The following is a 22,174-nucleotide window of genomic DNA, read 5'->3' as shown; positions in this document are numbered from 1 at the left end:
GTCTGGGTGTTTATATGTATATTCAAAGTATTTATGTATATATATCTATCTATATAAATATAAAAGAGAAAGTGTGTGGGTGGGGGTGTTTCGTATAGACTCCGAAACGGCTGGACCGATTTCAATGAAACTTTCAGGAAATCTCCGGATTGACCTGGCGAGTAATCCTGTAAAGTTTGGTGACGATCGGAGCACTCCTATTTTTGACTATGATGATATTGTATTCATGTACACCCAGTACATGGGTGTAGATAATGATCTTCACCCGCTTGAGAAGAGAATAGAAGAGAATGAATACGGAGAGAAATAAATGATTTAATATATTATGAGACTTAAATTTAATATTTAATGATGTAAGTTTATTGTTTAAATAAAATAAAGCAAAATCTGGCCCGGCGAAGCGCTAGTTATTCATAAAACTATTCATCAGTCATCTTAGTACCCATAACACAAGCTACGCTTACTTTGGGGCTAGATGGCGATGTGTGGATTGTCGTAGTATATTTATTTAATTATTTACTAGCTGTTGCCTACGACTTCGTCTGCGTTTGATTTTGTTTTTTATGTGGCATTTAATTTAGTTGAAGTTCTAAAAAAATTTTAAGTATTCAATATCGCTAACCTTAAATGAGGGGTTTGCTGCTCTCCGCTGAGGAGTTCTGTCCTCTAACTCCAACCACATTCATCAGATGTATACAAAGTTTGGGAAAAAATTAACACATATTATAACCTCTATAGTACAAATATTAGTTAAGTTGGTTAAACACTGTCATCCCCTCTCCCAAAGGGACCGAGCTTAATGTCAGGATAAAAATTATCCTATATTACTTCTAACACTTCCAAGAATATGTGTACAAAGTTTCATGAGAATCGGTTAAGTAGTTTTTGCGTGAAAGCGTAACAAACAAACTTACATTGACAATTATAATATTAGTAGGGATACTTAGAACATTGTAATGTAACTTTTTTTTAATTATTTGGATATTATTTCCACATGTGCGCCAGTGCTCTGACAGTTGATAAAGCTTTGCGAGAAGATACTTTTTTATCCTTTCCCCGGGGTTATAATTGTCTCTTGTCCATGGTATCTGCGCTGGTGGCTTAAATTGCTGGGATGAAGACCGTAATCGTGCTAGCTTACTATGGATCTTCTAAGAAGGCTCAGAGTTACTCATGCGATATAGAGAGCTATGCTCCTCGGAGTATCTCTACGTGATCAAATTAGAAATAGAGATCTGGTTTATGACTCCGAGTTTTCTTGTCACGTTAATATTTAGCGACCATGGTCACTCTAACCAAAAGCCATTTGACGGCCGATTGGCGCAGTTTGCAGCGACCCTGCTTTCTGAGTCCAAGGTCGTGGGGTTCGATTCCCACTACTTGAAAATGTTAGTGTGATGAGCATGAATGTTTTTCAGTGTCTGAGTGTTTATATGTATATTCTGTATTTATGTATATTATTCATTAAAATATTCATCAGTCATCTTAGCACCCATAACACAAGCTACGCTTAATTTGGGGCTAGATGGCGATGTGTGTATTGTCGTAGTATATTTATTTATTATTATTATTTATATGACAATTCCTCATTAACCAGTTACAGAGCGTGCGATATAAAGAGCTATGCTCCTCGGAGTATCTCTACGTGATCAAATTAGAGATAGGGATCTGGTTTATGACTCCGAGTTTTCTTGTCACGTTAATATTTAGCGACCATGGTCACTCTAACCAAAAACCATATGCCAATTCCTCATTAACCAGTTACAGCCATTCAAGTACAGTTAGTTTCATAGTTAGGGGTTTCTTGTTTCGCGCTAATTCTTGAAAGTCCGATATAATCACATGACAGATAATTTTATATAATTATAATAATTTCTTTATTGACCACAATAATTAAACAACAATAGAAGAAGAAGAAGAAACACTATATTGCAAAGAAACAGTAAGTGTATACAGTACACACTGTAGACATGCACAGGCGCCCTTATTGCTGCAAACTATCTCTTACAGGCAACCTTTGTAGATAGGACTTACAGCAAGAGAACGGAATAGTGCCAAGAGTGTTGATAGATATACATAAATACCAAAATGTTAAGATATAGATAATACATATAAAATATGCATAATATATATAAGTAGATTTTAATACTTAAATTTAATGTAAATTAATCAATTATTTTAGGCTAGTTACCAGCTTACTGACAAAGACGTGCTGCTAAGCGGTTTAGCGCTCCGGTACGATATCGACACTGATTACTGGATTAATAGAAAAAAAAGATAAAAAAAATAAATAATATAATATAATAATTATTATTTATTTGATTCACGAAATTCTATTTTGTTATTTATTTGTCTGCGTTGTTTCTAATATAACGCATACTTCAATTGGTAAGTTACTGCTGCGCTGCGGATACACATGGTTGGTGATTATCACATATCATCAGGTGAACCGGCCGAGCCTTAATAGGTATAATGAATGTTAAAGTGGGTTTGTTTCGCCCTTATGTTCCACTCAACCACTGCATCGATCTATAAACGAACATAAGATACTTTTTTCCCGGGAAAATATAAGTTACTTATGGTATTTTTAAAACATTTGCTGAATTCATTAGAAGTCCTTTTAAATAGAAAACTATTTAGCACAAGGTTTAACAAATCCACTTTACAATCGAATTTTGCACTAAAGCGACACTTTATCATTCTAATCAACATAAAATAAAAAAAATCCATTGTAAAGGAATTCACGACTAATAAATTTCTCAACGGTTAGTTACACGCGAAAAGTTATCAACGCAAATCCAATTACATTTCCCGCCACGGCTAAGATCTACGGCATCGCTGTACTACTAGCGCCATCTAGCGTCGATCTAGGGAACTGCGTAAATAAATCAATCACGTGGTCTGCGGAGCGGCGAAAAAAAAACAAAACCTGTTTAGTAGGATGACGTTTCGCCCGTGTTTTGTAGCGTGAGCTTTTTTGTGGCACAATATTTAGTTATAGCGCTAATTTTGCCACAAAACAGTGATATTAGTGTGTGAATTACCTAACGTGCAGCTAAATTTAGTGTGGAAAGTTCTTTTTATAAGTTTTCATCTGCGGTTTATATTGAAAAATTGGATAATAGGGACCAGTGAGCAAATCTGTTAGATAGTCTGCGAGGTATCTCGTATTTAAGTCTAATCGCGGAAAAAATACGACTGATTCTCTATAATGCGGCACAATGTGCGAGTGTGTTATGAATTATTGTGATACAAAATAGTGAGAAATGGGTGACAGGTTGAAACATCCATTCAAAGTGAAATCAAAAGCACCTGTGCTTTTTGGATAATGGATTTAATTTCGGATTTGTCGCCTCTGAGTGAGTATCTTTTTTATTTTAATTCTCAAAAAAAGTATTGTAACATTGTGTTTAAAATAAAAAATTGCATAACTTATTATTCATACAAATGGCATTGAATTTAAAACCAAAAAAAAATAAGTTTTTCCTTTTATCCGTAAACAAAAATTTGTATATATCTACATAATTAGTGATGTGAGTCATGATGAAAATATTTTTATCGATAGTGTTAAAAGTTTTTTTTTCCTAAAAGTTTTATAGCTTTACTGAATTACCAACACAAAGCTTAAATGCCAGTTTGCTAAGTCAATCTCTAAAGAATGGAAAAAAAAACTCGAAAAAACGTGTAAACCGTGCAATACCTACTAAAAGTTATAGTAAATTATTCTAATAAACTTAATTGAATGAACCAAGAATCAACAGTTACGAGCACGTTTGGTTATTTATAAACAACGTTTTTCGTTCGTTGTTATGTTGTAACAAGGGAACCGCTGATCCAATTTCAATGACAATTGTAAGTGAGTTAGCGTGATATAGGTACGGTTATAAGGACATTGTTCGTAAATGTTTTAGAAAGGCTAGCCGGAATAAGCCAGGAAACAAGAAGTAAAAAATTAAGAACTGTTTTGAAAGTTGATTTAAAGACGAGTGTTGAAATATTAATGCAATAAAGTAGTGCCTAAAAAAAAAACACTGGATAATCGCAAAAATATAAAAGAAACTTTAAAAGGGATTTTGGTACCGACATACGCGTACTATATACTAACATTTCATTAAAGAATTTGCGCATTCAATAAAAAGAGTCATTGGTCTTCCTATTTTGGTAATATGACTACAGATTACGTGATCTTAGTTTTTAAACAGGGTGTTATTAGTTTGAAGTGTAATGTCTGTCTGTGGCATCATGTTTCCCACCCGGACGAAATTTGATTTTGTTTTCTTTTCTCGAAAGGTAAATTAGTCGGGAGTGTTCTTGGCTATGTTTGATGAAAACCGCCGCAAAATGGCGAATTACAATTTTTTTTTCACAATTTCCCCATTATGGGTATCAAATAAAATGGCTTGACTAGTAGAATACTATACACTATCACCAAATTCCAAATGTAAGATAGCCGCCACCGCAAATTGGCGAAACACATTTTTATCACAGCTCTTTCATTAGGGTAAATGAAATGGCTTGACTAGTAGAATACTATACACTATCACAAATTTCAAATGTAACGTAGCCACCACCGCCACAAATTTTTTCAAGACTCTCTCAATATAGGCATCAAATAAAATGGCTTGACTAATAAAATGATGTACACTATATTGAAAGTTGGGAGTTTTTAATTTTTTATCGATATTATGATAATAATTGACAACTTTAAATCTATCTGCTAAGATATAACGTAAATAAGGCTAAGAAACTGGAGATATCAACCCAATGCATCTTGGTGTTTTGTGATGCACGTTCGGTCGTTGGTGTACCATCTAGGTCATTATTACTAACACATGATAATAATAGTTGCAGCCCCTTTATTGCCCCAGCAGTAGGATATAAACAAATTTAACACAAACATTATTTACACGCTAACATACGTACAATGAAATAAAAAACAATAGATCCAATTTAAAAAAACTATTATTCTGTCGTCCTTTTTATCGTCGTTTCCTAACTACTTAGGTACTAACTAATACGAAATAAGAGAATAAAATTAACAAAACATAACATATTAAAACAGTCGTAGTTTAAGGTGAACAAAAAATGAGTAAGGCGCGAGATATTCCATCTATTTGTCGAGATAAGGTCATTTCTCACGATCTTTTGTCTCGTATGTAAATATTATACGCTAGCTTTCTGTAGCTCGTTGTTGACTTTCATATCACGCTAAATGCATTGTAGTCATTTAATAGTTTTAAAAAACGGACACCTTCCTTTAGAAACTACTTATGCTTTTACAAACTACTTATGTTTGAAAGCACACATCTATATTAAATACTAAATTGTATTTAACGGAATGCGAGTGATTCTCTACTATGCATTGTCGAGTTTACTTCAAATCTCCTGACCTAGTTTTTTTTTTCCACAAATCCTTCTAAAAACGAAAACGTAAACACTAACGCGTATATGATTAAAAACTAATGAGAAACTATCTTCCTTGATATCATCCGTTTGGAAATCAATTGAAAAACCTTGTGAATTTTACGGCCCAGTATGTTATAGATCGATAGAGTAAGGAAGATAGAGTTCATGGTAAAATTACTATCACATAAAAGTTATAAATTTTACATATATGGGCCTAGGCAAAAATATCTTTCAAATCAATTGCTAATCGTGTCCTTAACATGCTATTAAAACGCCTATTTTTATTTCGATCATTGTGTTAATACAATGAATTACTGAGAAAAGTTCTTAAATTTTGATTTATGTAACCGTTAAAACTTATCGCAAAATATAACAGGTTGTAGGTTATCACGACCTATTCCTTTTTCGCTGAATAAACGCAGCGTAGCATAACTAAACGGCTTAATGCCTACCTATGCAATTTTAAGTAGGCTCCATTACCATCAAGCATCGCCGCAATATTAATAAGTTAGAACTGTCTCATGATTGAGCAAATGCCCCCTTCCAATCTCTTCACAAATACCGTTTGCGTGCTCTTCGGGCCAGCCTGATATTTAAAAGTCCTTTATGAATATTTTGTGCCCTCATCATATTTCTTATGAGTCAAGTTGCAATATATTTACAACGATTTAATCTTATATAATTTTTTTTTTTTTTTTATTATTTATGGCATTTATTTTGTAAAATAGTGTATAATTAGTTTTAATTAGTTTTAATGTAATTAGTAATTAGTTTTCATTAGTTTACTTATGTGTGGAAGCTGAATAAAGTTTATTATTATTATTATTATTATTATATAAAAAAAAGTGGATATAAACAATCGACTTACTAAAAACGGTCAAAAATTAGTAATCGGCATATCGTTTTAAGAAAGTCCAGAAAGCCTTTGTGGGGCTAGCTATTCTATTGATGAATTTCTTAATGACTCCGTTTTCATCTCACACAATATAGAACAAAGATTGTTAAATTGTAAATCAATGTTGGAAAAGAGCAACTGCTGAGTTTCTTGCCGGTTTCTTCTCGGTAAAATCTGCCTTCTGAACCGGTGGTAGAGTAACTACAAAAACACATACATGATTGACGTTTCAAAAGTGCTTATATTAGGCCTACTTGGAATAAATTTATTTTGAATTAAGTTTTATTTAAATACTAGCCGCGACTTCGTTCGCGTTGATTAAGTTTTTTTATTACGGCGGGAATTGTCTTATTTTCCGGGATAAAAGGTTGCCTATGTTCTTTTCCATGTCAAAGGCTACATTCTTGCCAAATTTTATCCAAATCCGTTCAGCTGTTGCGTAACAAACATCCACACTTTCACATTTATAATGTTAGTAGCACAAATAGGAATTAACTTTACATCGATAGGGGTCACTAATAACTGGTTAAGTCTTTTAACCCTAATGCCTTTACGATAAAGGTTTTAGAGATAGAATTCGGAGTTAAAATCTGTAAAACAGGCTAAAAATATGAAAAATACCTTATTTGCAGAACACAAATGAGAGTAATAATTACTTTTGTTACTTTAAAATTTCTCAATATTAATTTTATTACTTTTAAATTATTATTTTCCGATTCTGTGCCAAAGATTTACATAATGTTTCTAAATTTGGAGATACTTTGTTTCCTAATTTAGTCATTATGTGACTGTGACAGACGGAGTGATGAACCAAAATATGCGCTGCCATTATAGTTAACTTTAAAGCGTCACGTTCGCTCAAAGAGTGCCAATTATAGTAATAATTATTAGGTACCGTATGTTTCTTGCCGTGTACCCAACTATAGACGTATTCGGGTACTTTACAATATTTCGTCGAAAGAATGATTATGAGAAAAAAAAGAATGATTATGAGAAAAATGTGATGTAATTAATTTCGAAGTAAGACCATAGCTAGGTAGTTTTTTTCGGAATAAAATCTGGGAAACACCCTACATCCATGCTTAAATGCTTATAATGTTTGTGGGTTTTTCATTTCGTTGTAATTTATTCTTGTCATTTATGCATCTGCTTAACCGCTGAATCGATCGATGACGAAATTATTCTCGGAGATACGAGTAGCTTTTATTCAGGTGACAAACATAAATTGGACATAGATTTTATAACCTGATAATAAAGTGAATTTATCTTCTCCCACAGCTGTATCAACTCTCAGAGCACTGGTGCACAAGTGTAAATAAAATCCAAATAATGTATGTGCAAGAATAACGGGGGTAAAATTCTCCTATTCCACGTTCCCGTGCTTTAGCCGCTGGACACGTTAAATTCAAAAATTCAAAATTCAAAATTCATTTATTTCAAGTAGGCCTAATATAAGCACTTTTGAAACGTCAAGTCTGTCTGTTTGTAGTGATTCTACCACCGGAAGGCAGATTCTACCGAGAAGAAGCCGGCAAGAAACTCAGCAGTTGCTCTTTTCCAACATCAACAATTTACATTTTGCATTTTAACATTCATTTTTCTATCTTGTGAGAGCTGAAAGCGAAGCCGGATGCTTCCAAGCAACCTAAGTTATTTATATCCCTTGTACTTGTACTTGTACTAGCCCTGCTGAGGCTTGTTTGGTTGACAGCTCCGACGGTGGCTGGCTTCCACCCCACCGACAACGAAGTACCAACAAACGATCTAGCTATTTGCTCAAGCCAAAGACGTGCAAGACGACATCGTACCGGAACGCTAAATAAACGATGTAGCGTTCTATTACGATTTCGTTTAGAATCCTATTAGGGGTATGGGTTTAACATAACTGTCGTACTCCTAATGGGTTAGCCCAATGTCATCTTAGACGGCATCATCACTTTTCACCAGGTGAGATGGGACTCATGTATTTATAACCTTCCCCCTTTGATCTACGTAGAACACGAGCCCCCCTTAGGCCTATGAAGTAATGATTTTTTTTTAATTTCTCACTTTATACCGGACCCGTAAATCGGACCCTGGAATCTCGTGGCAGTAAATAATATAAAGTGTGAACAGTAAATTCTTTCTTACCTGTCTTATAAGGTAAACAATCTCTTTATTACATTTAATTGTAAAGTTTACTTCCAAATAATTAAAAAAATAATAAAAACACCCTGACATAAAAGAAAATCTATTTAATCGCACTCGTTTTTTATATTTAAACTATTAATACTTTACACTAAAAAGTAATGAGAATATAGGAAAAGTAAGAAGCAATGGCGTGTAAATGAAGCTACGTATACTTTAAAAGCCTTATAACTAAAACTTATGCCCGTTACTAGTAAATATTGTTCAAGTCAAGCACGCAAACCGGTCTAGCATCCGATAGAAATGTCGTTCGCGTTGCAAAATTATTGCGATCTCGTCCCCTCGTATCGAGAATACCAGTTTTGGATCAGTCGGTTTTTATTTTTAGTCATTTAAGAATATTTTCTTATAACGACGCCCAGGCTTCGCGCGGTTAGATGTATATATATATATGTATTTCAAAATAATATTATTAAAGTGATTTTTTTTTAGGATCTTTGTGATTCTAAACTCGATGAAACAAAAATGAGTTATAGAATAAATAATAATAAATATACTACGACAATACACACACCGCCATCTAGCCCAAAAGTAAGCGTAGCTTGTGTTATGGGTACTAAGATGACATACATACTTCTAATATACAGATGAACACCCAACACACTGAAAAAAAATCATGTTCATCATACAAACATTTTCCAGTTGTAGGAATCGAACCCTCGGACTTGGACTCAGAAAGCAGGATCGCTGCCAGTCAGCCGTCAAAAAAATTATGATGAGATGGAATACGTAACACATTTGGTTTCAGTTACCATGAAAACTGAATATGTTATATATGATAATTTACCTGTGTATATAAATTATATTATAAAAATTTTAAGTGTAGTAGTGATATGTTTTATGAAGCATAAACTATGCACCCCTTGTAACGAGAATTGCGCAGACAGAGGAATGTGAAATTTCCTTCATTTATCTTTACATTACTTTGCCCCGCCTTGTCTTCTGGGCGCGAAAAACCAAAAAACTTCCGACCGGAAAAATAAAAAAATAAAAAAAAAAACTTTCATACGGTTCTCACTAATGAACAGAGTGGCTCATGCGGAAGGTGTTAGTGTATATTTTCTTATGGTTTTCGGTAAATTGGCTGAAATATAACGATGTTCGTTAAAGATGTCATACCGACTTGGAGCTTTACTGTTACGCCGCGAAAATGATTTATATGATACATAAAAATAATGTACTACATGTTCGAAGTAATTATTATTTTGTACATTATTTTAAGGAAAAAGGTAATTAATTTTTCGTGTTATAGCCGAAATTTTGCTACTTTAGGTTATAGCTATTTTCGGTTGTATAGTCTTTAATATTACTTCGTGATAATTTAGCTTTCTATTGGTAAAATAATTGTTAAAATTGGTCCAGTAGTTTCGGAGCCTATTGGGTACAAGCAAAAAAAACAAATCTTTTGTCTTTATAATAATATTAGCATAAATACCAAAGAAATACATCAACATGAAAACAACCGGCTTAGTTCGGGTTTAACTCGTGACATGGAGGGCTCTAAAGGGAAATATTATTAAAACTATAGAAAACAGAAGTGTGAGAACGATTGGTCACCTCCTTAGACTCGGTGAATTGATCACAAGTTTAATCAGGAGAAAAATGTAGAGAGAAGGAGGGAAAGAGAACGACCGAGACTAGATTTGACATGAACATAAGGTTGGAGTGGAGACTTATATAGAGGTGAAAAAGAAGATGGATAGAGAAGGTTTACTCCGACCAGAGCTTAGCTTTTAAGTAAAGAAGAAAATAACTACGTACCTACCACGTTGTAATAAAAACTACACAGTTGCCATTAATATCTTATTAAGCAAAAACACTATAAAACATGTTTCTTGTATGAAGCACTCTTTTAAAGATTCAACTTTATGCTATTTGATTATTTCTTTGTTATAGCGGCAATATAAACTTTGTGAAAATTTTACTTTACTTATTACTGTTCCTGAGATACAGCCAACTTGTATATAATACATATATTGTACCTACCAACTATGTAACACAATCTGCAAATACAATTTTGAAATTGAAACATTATGTTTGAATATTAATCAATGGAGAATCTCTTAGCTCACAATAAGCGACGCCGCGGCGCGGAGGGAAGCGTGCGGCCATAGGCTACAGCTAATACGCCAGATGGACACACAATGGACTGTTATCAGTAATGCGGCTATCCGGTGCCCATTGAGCCGGCGGCCGAGCTATTTCGATATACCGCCATTTAGTAAGGGCATGAAGCGTAGGGCTGTCTATGCAACGGAAGAGTTTAGTCTATGGTCCATTTTTTTTTATTGAAGTGAAACTTCTTTAAGCGCGTTTAGTAGTTTTTGGGTGAATTTAGCTAACCCGGGAATCAAAACCGGCTTGTGAACTTTGAGACCAAGAACGTGAAATAAAATTTGCGTTACGTTTAACCTTTTTGACGACTTCCTTGACGCAGCCTTCTAGCTTTAGTTTTAAGTTGAAGAATGCAGTTATCACCATCACCAAACATTAATGTCAACATGTTAAATGTATGAACGCTTCATGCCTGTAATAAGGTATACGGGAATAGAACATTTTTGAATTTTGAATTTTGAATTTGTAGCGGTGAGCGATGTGATTGGTCCCGGTTTCGATCCCAGGCAGCGCCAATTTGGGAATTTATTATTTTAGATTTTTTTTTTTTTAAATATATAGACAAGTGCTTGACTGCAATCACACCTGATTGTAAATGATGATGCAGCCTAAGATGAAGCGCGCTTGCCTTGAAGATGCCTATTCACTCTTGATTTGAAGGTACCCAGATTATAGGTATCAGGGAAGACGGAAGATGTGAGGGCATTCCAGGCCTTTGCGGTGCGGATCAGAAAGGAAGAAGCAAAACGCTTCGTACGTGTTGATGGTATTTCAACCACGTAACGGTGCAGATTCTTTCGGTGCCTCGCAGTTCGATGGTAGAAAGGAGATGGTCTAGTCTAGACATCCCGCTAAGCAATTTACCGTTCCGGTACGATGTCGCGTATAATCCGAGTAGGAGTAATTTTAATATATCTTAGATTGCGTCATCCGATGAGATTGCAGTTAGGGTAACTTGTAGTCACAGAATTAAGAACATACAAAAACCGTGTACACGACTAATATTGAAGCATTAAAAACCACTCCACTTTGGAATGGTTTCTCGAACAAACGGTTAGTCACCGCATACCATTCGCTGATGATAGTAATTATTTTACCTCTTATGTTCTAAGCTTTCACCATAAAATGTGAAAATGGGAATAAGTTTGTTAGCTAGCACATTCCGCGGGTGTAAAGTGAGACGTGCGCGGGGCGTTTTCACTATTTTTGGACACAATACTGCATACAATAATGGCTTTAGCTAAACCCGGGAATCAGAGTTTGTGATATTTGAGACCAAAAACGTGAAATAACAATTGCGTTAGGTTTAACCTTCCAGTATGGCACCAAACCTAGGCTACCTCGGTTTGATGCTAGAAAGGGATAGACTATTCTCAACCCATACAAACAAACGAGACAAGTATACTGACGTTTTGTAATTTGAGTTGCCCAACCAACAATTAATAATTATTGTGTTTTTCCCACGACTAAAAAAATCTAGACAATGGTACGGAGAGGAAAACGTGCTGGTTACGCAGCTCTGCAGACGCAATATCAACTTGAACCTTGTCCCAAAAGCTATAGAGTTCAAAATTTAATTGGGTATTCGAAACTTATATTGCACTTCGCATTTCGAAAACACCTGTGGAAGTACCAAAACGTAATATGTAAAACTGGTTTTGAGAAAAAAACGTCTTAATTGATTTTCCACGGCTTTTCAAGTGAAATATGATTGTTTAGTAACGTTTTTTATGCAATTTGTTGGAAGCAAACAATAAAGAATTCTTAATATAATAGCTATCTATATACAAATAATAACGGTGATAGCCCAGTGGGTAGGAGCTCGACTTCACTTTCGGGGGGCCGAGTTCGAAACCCAGCGCGCACCTCTAACTTTTATTAGTTACGTGCTTTTTAAGTAACTAAATTATTACTTGTTTCAACCGTGAAGGAAAACATCGTGTGGAGATGGTGATAGCAAAAAAAATACCCGGCTAAGTTGTGGGCTGTTCTTAGACCAGGGCGCGTTTAGAACCCTCGTAGTTTTAGGTATAAATTGGCGAACGAAGTTATCACCATCCCCTTACAATTATGTAAACATATATGTATGAACGTTTCATAACTGCATCTGTTAGGCCTACATGAATAAAATAAATTTTGAATTTTAATTTGATAAAATGCCTTGTTGGTAGTTGTTATCGTGAGCATTTAAAGATCACAACGTCCTTGGTTCGAATCCCGGGGCCAAATATTTTTAGGTATTGTGTTTTTTCTGTTAAAGAAATTTCAGTATCAACCCTCAATATCAAAATTACGAATTGGCGGTGTCAACCCCGTGCCTCGGAGAGTACGTTAAGACCTCGGTCCCGGTGACACTCACTTGTAATAAATGTCGTTGCAGCCGCCAACCCGAATCAGAGCAGCGTTGTGGGTCTATACTCTAAAAACATTTCCTATAAAAGAGGTGACCTGCACTTATCAGTGGGACGTTAAAAGGTTAATGATACTGATATATATATATATATATATATATATATATAATAGAAGAGACCTAGATGTTTTCTTTTGTAGTAAATAATTAAAATACCTTTTATATAACTTCACAAAGGTAGGCCGCCCTTTGAATGCCACAACTAAAACTATAGACTTCATTGTTCTATTTACCCGACTTGTCAAAACGAGGTTGCGATTTGTCTCGGACGTAAAGGTCAACCTTATTGAGCCTTTTGTCTGTTTTAGCAAAAAATCTTTAACAAACAGCCTTACAGTTGTTGATTTGCTTTTTTTCCCCCGTTATGTTTCTGAGATCTTATATTTTTTCGTTAAAATTATATTTGTCGTTCCTACGTTATTTGTATGAACCACTGAAGACTTTTTTTGGAGTTTCACTCACGCCCGACGGTGGTGTTTAAAAACAAACGTAGTGTTTTTTTACCCGGGACTTCTTAAATATATGTACATTTTTAAGCGATGGCTAATTTTGTGCAAATTTTGTTCACATGTCCTAGGCATGTAGTAGGCATGAACTACGAAAATGGCTTCAACCAAATATTTACATTAATAAGACTTCAAAATAACGCTAAAACGAACGCTTCATTAAAGTAAATTGAAATCCTCAATAACTCTAATTTAAACAAGAAAATTAAATTAAAAAAATTAAGATACAATGTAGGTACCTACCATTCAGCACGAATAACAATAAAATACGTCGTAACCTTAATTTTTTCAACAAAGATTTCAAGGCATGAAACTGTATAGTAGGTAGTAACTTGACACAAATAATTAAAAAAAAAAAACTTGTTCAATTGATCAAAATATTAATTAACCGGTCCGTTAGGTCTATAGTTACAGTGGTGATGACAATGGAAGGTTTGTATGAAGGTCTTCTTTGTAAATGCGATGATTTTTCCATAAAGTTTTAATAATGGCGTGTTCAATACAATTTTCCATACAAGTTCAGATAATGTTCAGTTTTGTTTATTTCCGATCGTTGCCAAGTCGAGATTTTACATCTCAAGATTTTCGAAACGATTATTATTCTATTTAGTTACTTATCTTTCTCGAAAGTAAAAGTCAAATTTCTTTAAGTTATGAAACTTAAACAGTTGCAATTTTAACAGATGGTTTGAGGAGCTCGATTTTATTTTCGGGGGGCCGAAAAGTAGTTTAGTTCAAATCCCAGCACGCACGTTCAAGTTTTCTAAGTTATGTGCGTTTTAAGTAATTAAAATATCACTTGCTTCACCGGTGAAGGAAAACATCGTGAGGAAACTTGCATGCCTGAGAGGTCTACATAATATAAGGTGTGTAGAGTCGACCAATCCGCACTTGACCAGCGTGTTGGACTACGGCCTTAAACCCTTCTCATTGTGGTAGGAGACCCGTGCCCTGTAGAACGCCAGTAATGATTTGATATGATGAAGAATTAATGAATGAATACACTTTTATTGTACACCAAAGAATAAAAAGTAGTTACAGAGATATAAATACGAGTACATGTCAAGAGAGTACAATTTGGTGGCCTTATCGCTACATATCGATTTCTTCCTGGCAACCAATGGCGTAAAAGGAAAAAAACATAGAAAAGAGGTAGGTGGTGCAATAAATAAGATTTAAAATTATACAAATATATATATATATATATATATATATGATGATGATGATGAAGATGAAATATCACTTGCTTTAAAGGAAAACATAGTAAGGAAACCTGAGAGTTCTCTATAATGCTCTCAACTAGCACTTGACCAGCGTAGTGGACCACGGTCTAAACGGTGTCACGGTGTCATTCTCAGAGGAGTCCCGTAGACTGGACTGGGACTGTAATGAGTTGGTATGATGATGAAAAATAAATGACGGACGTTTACAGGACGCGTTCCTTGCATGCCCTGCGAAGTGTTGTTTTGTTTATAGCTGATACTAGCAAGTTGCAAACAAGGAAGCCATCCATCGTATCACTGAATTAGGTAAATCTAAGGCGGAAATGTTGGTAACTATATTTGGTAGTAAAAAGTTAATAAAACAGTGAAATTTAAGATTAATTTGCCATACTCCGCGCAGAGGAATCTGTACGGTGTCATTTATAATTGTTAGCAATTAATTATTCATTGTAAAGTCAACGTCTCTTTAGGTTGATCCGGTGTCGGAGCGAAATGTGCGTAGAGGGTACATTGCCGAAGATCTGTTTAGTGTGGAGTATAAAGATTGAAGAAATAATAAATACCACCGGATTATAGCAAATTAAGATTAGTTTTCAGTGTATATCATGGAATTCCGCAAAGTAACACCTGCTTTTATCGAATATTTAATATAACTATTCTATATTTCATCTTTAGTGACTGATCCTAAAAATACGTGACAAAAAACTTTACTGCGTTAAATAATACGGGATTCGAGACCAGATTGTGTTTTGAACTTTGGGCACGCGATTGTATGTATTTTGCGTTTTATGGGTATACTGTATACATGGTGTTGCTTGAACGTTGCTGGTTTTGGTACAGAACATTTTGTTTTGAGGTTTTGCGTTCAAGAAATTCTTAGTGGCTGTCCTAAGTTGAGAAATTGAAGGTGTACTTTGGCCATACTCAGTGCCTTGTCCACCAAGCCGCACTGGGCCAGCGTGGTGGATTACGACCTAAACCTTGCTCATTGTGGCAGGAGACCTGTGCTGTAGATATGATAAATTATGTAGTTCCATCTACTTAGTTAAAGTGGCCCTACCTTAGACTATCATGTTAAATAAATAAATGATGATAATGATACTCGTAGAAAGGTCTGCCCAGGGTGCAGTGTCAGGTTTTCTACCTAAGTTTACTGAATCGATCGCGTGGAATTTGTAAACTGATTCTATTCCAGACGGAAGTAGGTACCAGTTCGAACAACAAAAAAATCCAGTTCAGTTGAAGCTTTAGATCTGAGATTTTACTGAACCGGAGCCAAACTTGGTACTGTCCTTTCTATTTGAGATTATGGGTTAAAAAAACGTTCATCTGGCATTTTTCGAGATTAAAGGAACAGTAATTCCCTTGGCATTACAAAAGGATATAGGATGCGTTTCAAAATCAAATGAACAAAGCTAACGGGCTGATTCAATCCTTTTTTCCTCCATCAATCTATCATCAATCATCCTTTCATCAATTTCATCATTATCTCAACCGATTGACTAAAAAAACTCCCTAAAAAAGACCCGCTAAGCAATATATACATATTTGTGGGAGTTCCACAACCCACAATCCTGGGCTACCTATTTCCAGGGGCTCCCAGCGACTCTTTTTATGTCCTCTTTCCACCTCGTGGGGGCTGCAGGGTCGCCATTCCAGTAGCTTGGGACCCCAATGCCCATCGGTTCTCTTGGTATCCTGCTCACTGCCACTGCAGGTTCTTGTTGAGCTATGTGGGTAACTCTAGTTGTTATAGGTAGGTTTTAGAGACCGACTGGCGCAGTGGGCAGCGACCCTGCTTTCGGAGTCCATGGCCGTGGGTTCGACTCCCACAGCTGGAACATGTTTGTGTAATGAACATCTATGTATTTCAGGGTCTGGGTGTTTATCTTTATATTATAAGTATTTATGTATATTATTCATAAAAATATTCGTCAGTCGTCTTAGTACCCATAACACAAGCTACGCTATGTATTTTCGTAGTATATTAATTTATTTATTTATTCTTCTACGGATCTCCTCACTTCATACTTTAAAGCAATAATATTTTTTTGCGTTTTCCGGTTTTAGTCTATACAGAACACCATTTATTAAAATGTTTTTGTTTTGATGATACGTCAATTTTGACATTTCACACAGGTGACGCATCGGCACGCGTTCACAATTTGAATTGCACCCCTCCCATTGGTCGATTCCACCCCATTGCGGTAGGAAACCCCGCCCTTATTTATGTACAGGTTGTTTATTGTTTGATCAATAGTTGTGTAAACATATAATTTGTGTTGTAGATATGTTTTGTAGCCTTGAAAGTGGTGTTTCTGATAACCTTTGCAAGTATGCATCAGCAAAGGTTGGACAGGAAAACAAGAAGGTTTCACTTGTTTATAGATAGTTTATTGTTTGATAAAAATTCTAATAGCAATTCAAAAAAATTTCTCGATTTTCCAAGCTTGGAAGTGTGGCTGGCAGCAGGTTTTTTTAGCCATATTGATGGAAGAACAAACTTGCTCTCTAAAGCAAGTGTTAAGGCCAATTCCCAAGTCCAGACTAGTAATGTCAGTTCCTTGACAGCTAATTCGATATTGGATAAAGGCAGGCGATACTTAACAATTATTGATAGTAAAGTCAACATCCCCTGAGGATGCTCCGGTTTCGGAGCGAAACGTGCGTAGAGGGTACATTGTCGAAGATCTGTTTGGTGTGGAGTATAAGGATAGAAGTATTTATAAATTACACCATACAGATTCTCCTGCTTTTTGCGGAGTACCTATAGCAAATTAAGCTTATTTTTCATATTATAGCAAATCCGATACCAAGCAGTTTTAACTTTTTTTTAACGACCCGGGAATTATACCTCGTGAAAATCCTAATTAGGTCCTAGACCAAAGAAACACTATCTAACACTCAAACTTTTACAGAGTATAGATACGAGTAGTTATACTTACTACAGCCGTTTTTGTTTTTTTTACCACCACAAGTCAGCCCATGACTGAAATCTCTCCCGGGTAAGTGCGGACGCAGTCTTAGATGATAGCGGCCTTACCTGTTAGGGTAACACTAAGATATAGTATGCCCATACCCCGGTTTCTTGTCTACGCAGCATCGCACCGGATCGCTTAATCGCTTGTCGGCCCATCTTTGCCGGTAGGAGGGAACCAGCCACGGCCGAAGCCTCCCATCAGACCAGACTAGCGAACATACAGCAATTTTATATTCCCAAACTGCTGGGAATCAAACCCGCGACCTCCCCTTATAAGACCGCAGCACTCACCACTGCTCCAAGGAGGTCGTCCGGGCGAACTAGTAATAAAAAACCTGTTACGATTATAACCACTGCGTCACTAGTATCTAAAACGTCCTATTATGTATTCTGTACCGAGGTACATATCCATTCTATAGCTATGAAAAATTCGCATACAAAATCGGGAATCGAACCAACAGCCCGTCGCCATGGCAGCCGTCTCGTGTCCCTCGTGACGACGCGGCCCCCGATGTCGTGTATTGATTACGAGAATTTGCATTTTATAGCCGAAAATATCCAAAATCAAAGCTCTTTTGCTGTCCAAATTTAATTACGCTACGAAGTTTGGAATACCGAATTAAAGGGCTGTGACTCATCATTTACCTGAAGGTATATACCTCAGGATTTAGAACGTACAGAAACCGTGTACACGACTATATGCTTCAATATGAATCACCATAAACCACTCCACTTTAGTAGTGTTGCTTATACCATTTAATAATAATAATAATTTTTATTGCCAGATTTTAAGTATACAAGGTGTAGTATAGTCCATTTGAATTGTTCAATTTACTATCAGCCACACAATGGCATGCAATGGTTTACATTAAATTCCACCATAATAAACAATATTTTTTGGCAAATTTATTATTACTATTAAGTTTTAATTCAAAAATTCTTTGAAGTCATAAAAATTGTACACATTAAGCCATTTAAATAATTTAGTTTTAAATTGATTAATTGCTAATGATTTCATATAATTAGGTATTTTATTATATACTTTAATACACATCACACAATTTTTATCAAAATACTTAGTTTTGGGACGGTAGTTTAAAACTAAACGATTGGGATTTCTAACATACCTAGAAATCCCAATCGTTGTAAATAATGCCTTATGCTTTTGCACAAAGCACCCAGTTTTAAAGATGTATAAGCAAGGTAGAGGGAGCAGCTTAAATATTGGTCTGCAACTGTCCAGCGGTGAAGCACCGCACATAGCTCGAATACACTTTTTTTGGGCAATGAATGCCCTACTTACATCAGCCCCATTGCCCCAGAACACCAAGCTATATTTAGGGCTGATGCGTATGTAGTGTCAGTACTTAGGTACTGACACTACATACGCATGATACACCGACATAACTACTATAAAGTCTACGACATTTCTGAAACGTCTTAGCACATAACAAAACCTATTTAATTTTTCACATACTGTATCGATGTGAGTCCTCCATGTTAGTCTGAAATCTACGTTTAGTCCTAAGAATTTTATGTGAGACGTTGGACGAATCTTTTGATTATTGTGAGTAATATTAAGGGTAGCGGGGGACTTATTGTAACAATGGAAGTATTGTGTTTTAGTTAAGTTTATTTGTAAATTATTCATGTCAAGCCAGTTTATTAAATTATTTAGTGTTATTTATGTCAGATTCATGTAAAAAGAGATTATTATTATTTGATGACAGAATTACGGAAATATCATCCGCAAACAAGACGCATTTGTTGTTAGTTACTTCTGTAATGTCATTTATGTACAAAAGAAAGAGTACTGGCCCAAGAATACTTCCTTGAGGGACTCCATATCGATTAATCATAAAATCGGATTGATATGATCTTACTTCATTACCCACTTTTTTATTTAAGATGACGGACTGATAACGGTCACGTAAATACGACGAAAACCAGTCAATAACTTGACCTCTTATACCAATTGCTTCCATTTTTCTTACTAAAATATCATGTCGGACGAAGTCAAATGCTTTTGATAAGTCTAGGAATAAGCCCGTTGTTATTTTTTTTGAGTCAGTATTCCGCAAAACCAATTCCAATAGCGAGTATATGGCAAGTGTTGTAGATTTATGTTTTTGAAAACCGAAGTGACCTTTTTTTAATATATTAAATTTTTGACAGTAACCTAGTAACCATTTAGCAGTTGACGGTAATTATTTTACCTCTAATGTTCTAAACGTTTACTATAATATGGGAAAATGGGTAAAAGTTTGTGAGCTAACAAAATTCCACTGGTGTGAAGTAGACGTGCGCGGGACGGTTTCACTGTTATTGGACACAATACAATGCATGCAATAATGGCTGAATGAGGGTTCTGATATTCTCAATTCTGTAATACATACGTAACAACGACTGTTGCGAATTTACGCGTATACATATACAATATACATCTACTCGCTGTTCCCCGCGGTTTCACCCGCTTTAAATATTTTTCTGAATTACATGCTGTTTAGAGCAAAGTCTATTGTATATAAATATCAATTGTTTCAACGTCATTAGGAAATCATTGAAAAATATCTTTAGGAAATCTGTCTGAGAGTTCTCCATAATGTTTACAAAGGCTCGTGAAGTCCACCAGTCCGCAGTTGGTCAGCGTGGCGGACTGCGGCCTAAACCCTTTTATAAAAAATTTGTCACTAAATATCATTATATATTTATCTACTCTAACTCATATTTAAATATTTATGGTATGTTAAATTATGTATTAGTATATATTTTTTGTACTAGCTGTTGCCCGCGACTGCGTCGGCGTTTGATTTTGGTTTTTGATGTGGCATTCAATTTAGTTGTAGTTCTAAAAAAATGTAAAGTTTTCAGTATCGCTTAGCCTTAAATGAGTGGTTTGCTGCAGTCCGCTGAGGAGTTATGTCCTCTATCTCCGACCACATTCATCAGATCTACAAAAAAATTGGGCAAAAGTAAACACATATTATAACCTCTATAGTACAAAAATAATTATTTAAATCGGTTATAATTTGTCGGAGTTATGGTGTAAAATCGTCAAACACTTTCATCCGCCCTCCCAAAGGAACCGAGCTTAATGTCGGGATAAAAAGTATTCTATATTACTTCTATCACTTCCAAAAATATGTGTACAAAGTTTCATGAGGATCGGTTAAGCAGTTTTTGCTTGAAAGCGTAACAAACAAACTTACATTGACATTTATATTATTAGTAAGTATAGGGTTAGGGATAGGGATATTTATCAATAGTATTGTTGTATTTGTGTAGTCTGGTTTATATATTGGTATGAAGTTATTCGCATGTATGTTTTAAACAGTGTACCACCTACTCGTTTTTCTTTTTAGTTTTCCTAATCCTTAGATTGCCTGGCAGAGATCGCTACTTATCGATAAGGTCGCCTTTTGTATCCTACTACATTTTTGAAGTGTTTGTTCTTTTTCTTTTGTTGCTACTTTAGTATCATCTAGCGTTCAGTACTGAAGTTCATTATTTATCATAAACAATCGCGGACAAAGTCGTGGGGAACAGGTTTAAAATTTCCGATATTATTGCTCGCTACTCCAGCCTTCAAAGCTCGTTCGAGAAGCCAAGACTGCCGCCTGGAGCGCGACGGCCCAAGTTGCACTCCCGGAGGTCCTTTAGCACCGGGAGAGCGGGGATCTCAGGTTTACCTCTCGTTGTTCTGGCATGCCCGTGAAATCCGGCATCTGTATGAGTATGCATGCTCTGCCAAGCGGTGACACCTATATTGGAAGCTGTCTGTTTAAAAGGCTAACTTCGCCCAGTGATAAGTCCCACCATCTTTCTATGTTAAACTGGTGACTGGCGATTGAATTTACTTCACTTTAACGGCGCGGGTTATATAGTTTATCTACATGCAATATTGTAAGGTTATTTCTGGTTAACTTTTAAATATAGCGATGATAGCCCAGTGGAAGGGAGCTCGACTTCACTTCAGGGGGGCCGAGTTCGAATCCCAGTACGCACCTGTAACTTTTCTAAGTTATGTGCGTTATTAAGTTATTAAAATATCACTTGCTTCATCGTGAGGAAATCTGCATGCTTGAGTGTTCTCAAAGGTGTGTGGAGTCCACCAATCCAATCTGGGCCAGCGTGGTGGACCTGCCTTAACCCCTTTTCATTATCAGATGAGACCCGAGTCCTGCAGTGGGCCGGTTATTACCGGGTGAATCGATGATGATTAACTTTGAAATTGTCCGAGCCAAAGAACCTATAGCAAAGAATGTATATTGTATTTACTTTGTGGACTAATTAATAAAGTTATTATAGTGATATCCCTTTGAAAATGCCCGTTGCGAAAAAGCTAGTGTATTTATTTCATCAGGGAAAATGTTGTACACAATTAGTTGGATACGTTACGTAATTAATTACGCCCCGGATTCACGCGTTATTAAGGTCGTGTGAAATAGTGAT

The 22,174-nt window shown here is 35.7% G+C and overlaps 1 protein-coding gene across 1 annotated transcript in view; it reads left to right on the top strand.

Annotated features, from left to right (window-relative positions):
* Positions 1-2,953: 2,953 nt before the first annotated feature.
* Positions 2,954-22,174, top strand: part of LOC120628101 — a 57,317-nt gene continuing 38,096 nt past the window's right edge. Inside the window, exon 1 of the mRNA XM_039896319.1 lies at positions 2,954-3,359. Coding sequence (XP_039752253.1) covers positions 3,329-3,359 — 31 coding nt within the window. The 5' untranslated portion in view covers positions 2,954-3,328. The remainder of the gene's footprint in view (positions 3,360-22,174) is intronic.

Source organism: Pararge aegeria, chromosome 12, assembly GCF_905163445.1.
Source record: "Pararge aegeria chromosome 12, ilParAegt1.1, whole genome shotgun sequence".
NCBI lineage: Eukaryota > Metazoa > Arthropoda > Insecta > Lepidoptera > Nymphalidae > Pararge > Pararge aegeria.
This window is presented reverse-complemented; position numbering and strand designations above follow the sequence as displayed.